This window comes from Ursus americanus, chromosome 29 (genome assembly GCF_024610735.1).
Source record: "Ursus americanus isolate L20-20 chromosome 29, mUrsAme1.1.p, whole genome shotgun sequence".
Classification (NCBI taxonomy): domain Eukaryota; kingdom Metazoa; phylum Chordata; class Mammalia; order Carnivora; family Ursidae; genus Ursus; species Ursus americanus.
The window spans coordinates 17,160,516-17,172,802 of NC_142155.1; the positions used below are offsets into that span (position 1 = coordinate 17,160,516).

The following is a 12,287-nucleotide window of genomic DNA, read 5'->3' on the forward strand; positions in this document are numbered from 1 at the left end:
TCTCTTTCCCCTGTTTCAATAATCTCTCTTTCTTATTGAAATACTCTTGAATAAAGTCTTCCTTGTCTTTTAAACTAGTATGACGATTTTTTTCTTTCACAGTGCCCATCTTGTGGTTTAAAGTTTTATAATGTCCTTCGTAGTATTAGAAGCAAGAAGAAAACTACATTATTTTTAATTGTTTAAACTATATTGTGAATTGTTTTATTCAATCAAAAGAATATACTATCAAGGAATATATTTATTTTATAAAATAATAAACATTTGTATACCTCCCATTTGCTTCAAGGAATAAAATATTAGCACTATTTCCAGACTTTTCTATAGTCCTCACTGAACATATTAATATTACTCCACCCTACAGTGCCTCTTCTGAACCTTATCTTCAATATTTCCTTAGTGTTCCTTAGAGCTTTATTATACGCAGTGTTACTCTCTAAGCAATGTTACTACGTTTGTATGTATTTGACTTTTATAAGTATAGTTATCAAAATGTAAGTATTTTTATGGAATATGCTTTTATGCTTAACAATATGTTGTGAGAGTCAACCATGTGAGTGACTGGTCATAGTGGCTTTTTATAAGCTCTGCAAAAATGTTTTTTCTGTATCACCTTTTATAGCCTCCATAGTAGAGATGCCTATAGAATCAACCTAGCATATGAAAGCATTACAAAGTGAAAAGATTCTTGGCTGTGGTTTTGGTAAATTTAGTCTTTTGGCAGCTAAGTTTGATCTGGACTCTGCCAAATCTTTTAAACTCGTGTCGTGTTTTTCTTCTTACAATGCTAGATTGCATTAAATCATTTCTAAGCATTCCAGAAAACTTACGTAATTTTTCTCTTATAATTTATCAGGGAAGAAGTGTGAGAATATGTTACTAAGTAGGAACAGGAATAAGAATTCATTTCCCAATAGCCAGAGTTCAGATTAAATGCTGAACAAAATAACAAATAAACAAAGTTTATTTTTATATTTTTTTGAAGATTTTATGTATTGATTTGAGAGAGAGAGTGCGCATGCGCTTAAGCAGTGGGTGGGGGTGGTAGGGGCAGAGGGAGAGGGAGAAGCGACTCCCCGCTGAGCAGAGAATCTGACGTGGACCACCACCGACCCCAGGACCCTGGGGCCGTGACCTGATCCAAAGGTAGACACTTAACCAACTTTAACCAACTGAGTCACCCAGGTGCCCCAGAAAAGTTTTAAAAGCTAGTAACAGCTGCTTCTAAAAACCTTTGTCCCTATGTAGAATAATGTATTTGAGTGAACACGTTCTTAAACATATTAAGGATCATTATAAATAGATTCTTCATAGAAAAGAATCATGGTTTCTAAAAAATGTTCTTAATGGGTACCTAGTGAACCATAGTTTGGATATTATCTTTTGGATAGTTTAGCAATGTTGGTTGCTAGGTTGGTGATAAAATAATGGCAAAAGCCAAAAGCCGGGGGGGGGGGGCGGGGGGAAGGACAAACATACAGTATGTTAGGATGGAAAATTAGATCATTATGTTTAAAGAGAATTCTTATAGCTGATAGTCAGCTGAACATGGACATATTATTTATATTCTATAGAACCACAGCTTAAGAAATACTAACTCTAAAATGCTACAAGTATTACAAGAAAACATTTTATATCTGGAAATCTAGAGTAGTTGATTTCTTTGGATTTAGGATTCATAGTAGCTAGAAGTATTGGCGCGCCTGTGTGGCTCAGTCCGTTAAGCTTCCACCTTCAGCTCAGGTCATGATCCCAGAGTCCTGGGACCCAGCCCCGCATCAAGATCCCTGCTCGGTGGGGAGCCTACTTCTCTCACTGCCTCTACTGCTCCCCTGCTTGTGCTTGCTTTCTCTCTCTGTCAAATAGATAAATAAAATCTTTAAAAATAAATAAATAAATGGAAGTATAGAGTGTGTTTATTCCATTGCCTTCTATATATTTATTCCAAGGTAAAGTAAATAAAGATATTTGGATATGTAATGTAGAACAGCTCCACAGATACAAGCCAAAACTTTATTTTATAAATACTTGCTTCCATTTTTACATAACTATGTAATTTCAGGGCAAATTATTTATCTTCTCTAATTTTAATTTTCTCATCTACTAACTAGAGATTGTAATAATAGCTACGTGATAGAATGATTATGAAGATAAACTATGATAATTTATATAAAACATGAAGTCCAATTATAACAAATAGTAAGAGTATATATAAACTGCCAGGAATGACCAGCACTCCCTGTACCTACAGATGAAAGATTACGCCAAACTTTACTGTGAAAGAGAGGAGAAGGCAAGGGGTCAACACTCAGAGGTGAAGACACGGGGTCTTACTGAAACTGGGAGGATCTGTTTAGGGGACAGACACAATATGCTATTTTGTGTGTTCTACGAATTCTGCTGAACATAGCCTAACGGACAATACCTTCATCTCTTAGATCACAGGGCGGCTGTTTGGGCTAGGAACGTTTCAGATAGGCAACTCGCCATGGCATTCCGAGGACAGAGTGGTCACGCAGACCTTGGCATTCCACAGGCCTACACCTGTCTCTGAAACCTTCCCTGCCCTCAGCGGCCTCTGTGTTATGTTTTAGCAAGCCAGGTATTATGGCTGATTTCATGCTGTACATTAACCCCGACATCATAAACTATATATGTAAGCTATTATTATTATTATTAAAAATTGAAAATATATTTGTGATTGTGTTTAACAGGACGGTCAGATCATCACTGTGAGAATGAACTAGAGGAGTGCATTTCCAACTTATGTGTTCATGGAATATGCACAGAAGATACACCTGGCTTTGGCTCAAAATGTTTATGCACATCTGGATTTGTGGTAAAGATTATTGGCGGTTTTGTTGTGATACTTTTTTCATTGTCTTTAAAATTCAGTAAATAATAGAAAATTGGTGGAAATTAGGTTGGAGAAGTCCATATTAGTATTTCTCTTTCTTTGACTGTACATACTCCTTCTCAGCATTCCCCTTTCCCTTCTTGTCCATTCATCACATGTACCCTCAGCCTTTCCTTTCAGGAGAAAAGCATTCTGATAAATTGATTCACACTAAGGTGCAAGTCACTTAATGTATTGTCCTTTAATGTTTTAATGCATTTGGAAGGAGGATGCCAGTAGAGGAATTACTTAATACTGTCAGAGTCTTGGCAGAACTTCTGTTTTGCCCAAGGACATAGAATTGCTTCCAGACTTGGGCTCAGAGAATTGTATGTCCAAGGAGGATGAATCTGCTTTCTTTGCAAGTCTGGACTGATCTGAACTCCATTAACACTAGAATGGACTTACCTTGGTAGAAATGTCTCTATTAAAACATAGCTTCTGACCACAGTCTTTATTAAAACTGACCACAGTACATGAATATAGTAGGGGAACGGCAGTTGGCAAGACTGTGATGTCAGAAATTTTAAATGTATATTTATACATATTATTAAAAGGCAGACCAGTCTAAAATGATATAAAGGCTAAGTAGTTAGGACAGTCATGTAACCCAGTGCAAGATTAAGGAATCAGACTTAAGGGGAAGGTGAAACCTGCCCTGTGCAGAATGAATAGAACCAGACCACTCGGAGTTGGAAGATGAGAAAGGAAAGGTCAGAAGCAGGAGTCTCCAGAAGATGTTAAGGAATTAAATTGAAAAATGGTCAGTAACTGTCATCAAAACAAAATAATTTGAGAAAATCTGGATTTAGGTCAGATACTCTTCCCTTTTGAAGGGTATTCCCAAGGTGGATCTGTTTGAGAGAGATTATCTGAGAGAGAAGCTAAATCAGAGCTGTCACCTTCCTTTTTCTTGGAGTCCTACCCTCCTGGCTTTGCCCTGGGGAAAGGTTTTTTCCTTGGTGATCACAGAAGCATGATCTTTGAGGAAGAATTATAGGTACTCTGACACCTGGGTATGGGAGGTATTTGGTGACAAGAAGTTAATTTTATGATGCTTCAGGTTACACCAGTAATGGCTTCCTTAAAGAATCAGTAAAAAGAAAAAGACTGAAATAAATCCTTTATTTAACTAAATTCTCCTGCCAGTACAGACTGATATATGGAAATCTAAATAATTGGAAAATAAATGCTCATTTTATAAATGTTTTTTATTGAACATAAAGAATTTACTGCCAAGTATCCTTAAAATTCCTTTTAGTAGATATATGCTTTCACATTGGAATATGAATCAATTAAAACTTGTGCTCTCTCAGGGCACTTAGGTGGCTCAGTCAGTTAAGCGTCCAACTCTTGACTTCCACTCAGGTAGTGATCTCAGGGTCCTGGGACTGAGCCCTGTGTTAGGCTGTGCTCTCCATGTGGAGTCTGCTTGAGATTCTCTCTCTCCTTCTGCCTCTGCCCCTCACCCCACTCGCACTCTCTGTCTCTCTCAAAATAAATAAATACTTAAAAAAAAAACTGTGGTATCTCTTTTAATAAAAGACATCAAATCTGAATGATAAATACATTAGTATATATTGAAAATACAGAAATCTTAAAAATTATGTAATTTTATAAAACCCCAAGTCTACTAAATGGAAGGAAGTGTTATAGATGTAATACATCTATATTTTAGTAAGGCATTTAATAAATTAATTTGAAATGGATTTTTTAGTTACTCAAATACTTGAAAGCTAAAATAGAACTTAAAAAACTTACTGTCATAAGAGATAATGTCTGCGTAACAACCTATACAGACATAAGGGCGATTCTACTTTGTTAGTACTTTAGTTATGTTCTAAAATGAGTAGAAAAGATAGACAACATTTGGTTTATTGAAAAAGAATTTAACATTTAAATGTTATGCTTATCACAGACATTTAAAATTAGATATACTTAAAGGTATACCCTTGAAAATAGTACATAAATTATTAATTGGAAGAAAGAGCAAAATATTTTGAAGAACTATAGAAAAATAAAAATCTTTAAAGTCTTTGTTGGAATGAGAGAAATGTTAGTGCCAAGTTAGAATCATAAATATTGAAATAAAAGAATAGAATAAAAAAACTACTTTGAAAATGGGTATGGCAAGTGCATAAGATCACTGAAAAATAATTGATAATTCACAGGGGACATAGGTCATGGCATTCTAGGAGCAGAATAGATGGAAAGAGACGAAATATTATATCAGCAATCACATTCTAATAAAACATTTAGAATAAATATTTAGAATAAAATGTTTACTCTGATAGGCTGTGAGCTTGAGTAAGTATAATTTTTGTATCCCTAAGAGCGCAGAATATAATACATATGTTTTTATTTTGGTCATTGTTGCGTTGTTTTATCAAAGTCTTAATATATTAATCATGGTTGTTTTAAATTTCTAGTCTGATAATTGCAAAATCTCTCCCATATTTGAGTCTGATTTTGGTGCTTTCTCTTCAAATTGTACTTTTCATCTTCTGGTATGCCTTGTAATTTTGTACTTGTAGGCTGACATGGTATGTGAGAAGGAACTGATGTAAGTAGATCTTTAGTAAGATTATTTTGATCTGGCTAGGAGTCAAGCCGTGTTTACTATTTGCTGTTGCTATAGATGTCAGAGGCTATATTTTCTCCTGATACCCTTGTTTTGGTCTCCCCTATAATCACTGGGTTTTCTTAGGACTTCTTTGATAGACCTGAGATGTGCAGCTCTTTTGGTTATAACCCTTGTTATTATGAAGGAGTCCTATTGATGTGGTTAAGGTGTGGAGGGAGGGGAAGCTTCCAATAGTTCTATGATTAGGACTCAGTCTTTCAGTGACCTTGTGCCTTACCTCTGGGCTGTGACCTTCACATGTGCTTCTCAGTCCCCCTCGCCTTCAGAAAACTTCATGGGGGGGCGCCTGGGTGGCACAGCGGTTAAGCATCTGCCTTCGGCTCAGGGCATGATCCCGGCGTTATGGGATCCAGCCCCACATCAGGCTCCTCTGCTATGAGCCTGCTTCTTCCTCTCCCACTCCCCCTGCTTGTGTTCCCTCTCTCGCTGGCTGTCTCTATCTCTGTCGAATAAATAAATAAAATCTTAAAAAAAAAAAAAAAAAGAAAACTTCGTGGGGCTAGAATTGAGTATTTCCTTTCTCCCAAATTGATTAGGCTCTGGTAAGATCGTTCTCCTCCAGGTTGGGCCTTAATGTAAGAACCACATAATATTCTGGGAGTATTTCAGAACAGCTATTCTCTCCCTCTACTGGAAGAACAGAGGGATTTTTCTCCCATCTTCATTGTGAGAACCTGGTAGAATTCCTGGAGTTAAATCTTATGAAAGTACGGAGAATCCCCTATGACTGGACACCTCTGGAGTTTTTCGCTCTCAAGATTGTCCACACTGCACCTCCAGCATTCTGACAATTACTTTCTTTTCCCACCTGGTACTGGATCCAACAGTGGTCCCTGCCCCTGAGTTTCTGCTCTGGTGAGCTATGATTCTCTGTACCTGCCCGACTGTCCCTCCATTCTGGCAGAGAGCAGTTTGCTCTATGAACTCAATTCTCTGACAGAGCTAAGGAGAGTTCTTGATTTTTAGTTTGTTCAGCTTTTTATGTTTATGAAGAAGAGAAGGATGATTTACAAGCTTCTTACAAGCTGGACCAAAAACCAGAAGTCCTGTGACTGTTTTAAGAATGAAAGGACCTACGAATATATTTAATAAGGAAAATAGATGAATTTTCCTTCATTCATGAAATTCAGTGTGTCTTTTAAAACAACTGATTTCCTTATTCTAATTACGTTTCCCAGGTATTTCACCTCAAATGATTGTTCTATTTTCCAGAGTTGCTAGAGATTTTCATGGGATGCTTAAATGATGCCAGTTTAGCTGGCAGTCAGATTCACCACTAGCATGTAGAAAAAAAAATTATAAATTACCTTGCACAAGTAAGTGTACCACCTGATACAGTATCACATGCAATCTCTGTTAAAGTACATTACAAAATATCAAATTATTGGGCATATATGAGCATTGGATTTCTGATTATAATGATACAGCAAAAGTTATGAACTATTAAACCTTTTGCTGAAATAATTTGTAGGAATTCTCTTTACATTGTCTGTTTATGTTAACCTAAACTTCTCTCTGATGTCCTTCTTCCTCAAATAGATCTTCAGAAAGATGCCACATTTTTTCTATGTTGCTTCTATTTAAGCTACTTTAAAAACACTCACTAATTACATTGCCATATAAAAATGTGAACTTAGCTGTATGTTTGTGAGATAGAGAAAATTAATATTACTATAATTATTATTTCTTTGATAATAAAGAATAATTTGAGAAGTGAATAGCCACTACTGGATAAGAGAATGGGAATCTAATTTTTTTCATTTCTGAGAATTAATTTTTGGTAGATAACATTAAAGACTTGAACTCTCAAGTTTTTATAATGTTTAGAGCTGTGACAATCTCTGAGAAACTGATAATTAGTGTGGATTGTTCTTTTTAGTAGATGAGATTGTAAAAGTGAATCAAAACATTAAAGTACTTACATTATTCTAAAATTCAAATGCTCTGTAAAAGAATTTTTTTTTTAAAGATTTTATTTATTTATTTGACAGAGATAGAGACAGCCAGCGAAAGAGGGAACACAAGCAGGGGGAGTGGGAGAGGAAGAAGCAGGCTCTAGCAGAAGAGCCTGATGTGGGGCTCGATCCCATAACGCCAGGATCACGCCCTGAGCCAAAGGCAGACGCTTAACCGCTGTGCCACCCAGGTGCCCCAAGAATTTAAGTGACAGAACATAATTTATTGGATGTCCTAGATTTGTTAAGAAAATTCAAGACAAATGATCTTCCTCTTTTTAATTTGATCAGCATTGCTCATTTCTTCCTCAGTAAATGACTTTCTACCAAACAATATCGATCCATACATTAACTGATGGCTGTCAATGGGCCATACTTATTGCGTTTTGCAAATGATAGTCAATAAAAGTGTTAATCGCATTCTTTAAATTAAAAGGGATCTTTATGTAGTATAGAAGCTGTATTTGGATGCAACAAAATGGAGGAAAAAGGAAAATCTATTTTCTGAATGAGAAAAAAAATGCTCAACTTCTACAGCAGTACAGTCTGTTTGCAATATCTGATTTTTAAATGTCATCTTCAAAATAGACCTAAAAAGCAATACACAGTATAGCAAGATAGACTGTTTGATTTGATGTTTGTCTGTGGTTCTGGCATTTATTTTTCATGATATAAAGTCAGTGATATTTTTAATGAATATTTATAAGTATTTACTGTGTTCAAGATCCCATAATTCATCCTATTACATAATTAAAATGTATGTGTCTCCATATAGGAAGTAAGCAAAAGTACAGTGCCTAAATTCATAATTTCTTTTTTTAAGAGATGTTTTATTGCTTTGATATTTATTCATATTTGAGCTCAAGTTATTGATATATTTGATCAGTCAAAACACATCTTAAAAAAAAAACCCAACACATCCTTTGGACACTCGCTGTAGCAAAATACTTGGAAGGCATTTATACACAAACACATACTGTTCTTACATTCAAATTAGGGAAAAGAGAACAGGTCCGTTTGCAGACACTTGAATGCACAAACAAACAAAAACAACGTTCCTTTTAAAGGAAATTTGATGCTTTGCCTTAATATATTCTAAGCATATATGGTGTGCAGAGCAGTATACTAGATCCACAAAATAATGTAAAAAATTCATTAGTTTCAATTTCTTACCAAAAGAGAGTTTTCATGTGAGTGAAGGAGACAAATATGTAGGGGATAATACAGTAGTCAACAATGAGTTCAAAATGCAGGAAACTGTATGCTGAAGGAAATGAAGACATTAACTAGTATACTGTTCATGTGGTACTAAGGTTAAAAATAATAATGCAGTTGACAAACCCTGAGTAAAGTAGTCATTGGAAGAGCTTTCTCAAGGACAAAGATTATGGCTTCCTCACAAGGGTTAGAAAGGTATCTCCAAAAGTGTTAAGTCATCATCTGTACCTAATATCAGAAACCTACCCTGAAGGATTGCTCAGTACTAATGAGAATGCTAAATATATACTAACCAGTTAAAAAAAAAATCTACTTCTCAGGACTAGTTTCATCATAAACACAGATGTATGTTCTAAGCATTCTACGTAATACAGTAACTTAGTATTTTATAATCCAAGATATATTATGGTTTTGGAGAAAGAGGGAAGGTGCAAATTTGAATAAAAACATGTATTTTAACAATGCAAAGAGGATATCCTCTGTATTAAATACATATACTTTATTATGGGAAATGCAGTTTAATATTTTCAGAAAGAGAATATTGAAAGTAACAACTTGTCCTACAATTTATGTAATTGACATGTAGCACAGCCATTATGCACAATCTAAACCTCTCAGGATAGTCATGAATATTGATAAATGAAATATAGAATTATGATTACCCTTTGAGCTATTTAGATAATATGGGTAACGGTTGTCCACCTCTTATCTTTATGTGTCCGCAACTTGTTTAAACATGGCTAGCGGAGTAATGTTTATATTTCAGTAGAAACTTAGAATATTCTTGGTGTCATATATTGCCACAGAAGAGAATAGGTTTAACATTTTATTTTTTTTTAAAGATTTTATTTATTTATGTGACAGAGAAACAGACAGCGAGAGAGGGAACACAGCAGGGGAGAAGGAGAGGAAGAAGCAGGCTCCCAGCCGAGGAGCCCGATGTGGGACTTGATCCCGGAATGCCGGGATCACGCCCTGAGCCGAAGGCAGACGCTTAACGACTGCGCTACCCAGGCGCCCCAGTTTAACATTTTAGATCCCAGTTAGATGGAAGTTTCTTTGGGCCTCAGTTTCCAAATAGATAGCATGAGGTTGCAAAATCAGCCAGGATAACATTGTTAGTTCATTGGAGAGTTGCCAACAGAATCTTTTTTTTTTTTTTTTTTTTTTAGAGTAGAGAGATTGAGAGTGCGTGAGCAGGAGGAGCAGAGGAGGAAGGAAAGAGAATCTCAGGCCGACTCTGTGCTGAATGCGGAGCCCAATGTGGGGCTAGATCTCACCACCCTGAGATCACAACCTAAGCCAAAACCAAGAGTGGGACACTTAACCGACTGTGCCACCCAGGTGCCCTGGGAACAGATTTTTAAATGCACATGCTTATAGACTGGTGTTCTTTCCTCTACACCATACCTTTTATTTAATTTATCATTAAAATAAATATCTCCATGTAATATTTGTGGTGGTATGGGTAGAAGATATAATTGAGCTACTTTTCAAAATAAAAGAGTAGGTAGGCTGAATTCCAAAATCCATTCTGTAGCCTCCCCACTACCAACATCACCCCACCAGAATTGTTATAATTGAAGAACAACATTATTACCCAAAGTCTATAGTTTACATTAGGGTTAACTCTTGGTGTTGTATATTCTATGGGTTTTGATAAATGAATAATGATATGTATCCACCATTATAATATCATACAGAGTGTTTTTACTGCCTTGAAAATCCTGCAATTTACTTATTCATCCCTCTCACCCCTCTAATTCTCAGCAGTCACTGATCTTTTTACTGTCTCCTTGGTTTTTATTTTTCCAGGATGTCATATCATTGGAATAATACAATAACCATTTTAGATTAGTTTCTTTCACTTCGTAATATGCATTTACATTTCTTCCATGCCTTTTTATGGCTTAATAGCTCCTTTCCGTTTTCATGCTTAATAATATTCCATTACCTGGATGTACCACAGTTTATCTATTCTCCTGCTGAAGGACATCTCAGTTTCTTCCAGGTTTTGGCAATTACAAATTAAGCTGCCATAAACATCTATGTTTAGGTTTTAGTGCATTCATAACTTTCCAATTCATTTCAGCAAATACCAGGGAACAGACTATTGCTGAGTTGTATGGAAAAGTGTGGTTACTTACCTCCCTTCCAGTCCCTCCTGTCCTCTGTACGCTGCTTTGTTCTCTCCAATAATAAGCTCCATTTCAACAGTAACTATGCACATCTTATTACTTCTTTTCTCCACATCAATACCACATAAAAATTCAATCTAAATAAATATTTATTTATCAAATGAACAAGAACATGGATGAGACTATAAATATTTTGGTGCTTACCATTTAATAAATTTGCAATACAGATTAGATGCAATGCCATATACCCTTCGAGATATAATGAATTCCTTTTTATAGTAATAAAGTGATATAAAATGCCATTTGAGCCATAAGCTACCATTAAAGTTAGTTATTGTTGGTGAAGCATTAACTATTTTCCAGGCTAAGTGTTTCGGATGCATTACCTTATTTAGTGCTTAAAAACAAATTGTGACATAAGAATCATTGTTATCCCTATTTTACAGATATGAAAATAGAGAGGTTAAAACACTTATGTGTAGGTGGTAGATCAGAAAGGTTTTATTCTGTATTCGCTCTAGTTCCAGATCTTCTTGCAATGAGCTATGCTCAAATTTCTCTTGGCAAACACAGTCACACTAAAAAGGATTTAACTCCTATAATTTCTAGAAAAATTCTCTTATATTTTTACACCAAAATTTCTTATTTCACACGGTTCTTACATTATAACAAATGGGACTGTGCATTTTACATCTGCCAGTTTATTCTATAAATAAGTGCAGGCTAGGCAGCAGGAGGAAATATGATAACACATATCTACTGCATTTTTTTGATGAGAAACACCAATCTCTCTGTTTCCCTGCTTTTTTCTGGTATTGCCACTGAAAACAGCAGGATTTTACTTTTTCCCTTGCGGCCTAGGAGTCTTCTTTAATTCATAATCAATGCACCTGGTTTAGCTCCCCCCCCACCTTAATTAAAAATAAATGAAACTAAGAAAAGAGTCAATCTATAGGGAAGAATAAGACCTGTTGCTTGTCCCTCTGCATGCAGCTCAGGGGCACTAATGTTCAGCACAGCATATTTTGCTTTCTGCATTTGATTTCTTTTAGGTATTAGATGGTATTCTGGTACCATAGTGCTTTATTTTGTTTATTTATTTATTTATTTAGGTCTCACCTTATGTAACTGTTTTCATGTCATTTGCACTGGCATTTGCCAAGTAAGGGGAGGATTGTATGCATATTCTCAGAATGTGAAAATCAACTTCAGGGGCGCCTGGGTGGCACAGCGGTTAAGTGTCTGCCTTCGGCTCAGGGCATGATCCCAGTGTTATGGGATCGAGCCCCACATCAGACTCCTCCACTATGAGCCTGCTTCTTCCTCTCCCACTCCCCCTGCTTGTGTTCCTTCTCTCGCTGGCTGTCTCTATCCTGTCGAATAAATAAATAAAATCTTTAAAAAAAAATCAACTTCAAAGCATTCTAACTATAAGC

At 35.8% G+C, this 12,287-nt stretch overlaps 1 protein-coding gene across 1 annotated transcript in view; it reads left to right on the plus strand.

Annotated features, from left to right (window-relative positions):
- EYS (EGF-like photoreceptor maintenance factor) overlaps nt 1-12,287 on the plus strand; it is a 1,472,906-nt gene that overhangs the window by 735,802 nt on the left and 724,817 nt on the right. The window contains 1 exon segment of the mRNA XM_087856898.1: nt 2,715-2,839. Coding sequence (XP_087713024.1) covers nt 2,715-2,839 — 125 coding nt within the window.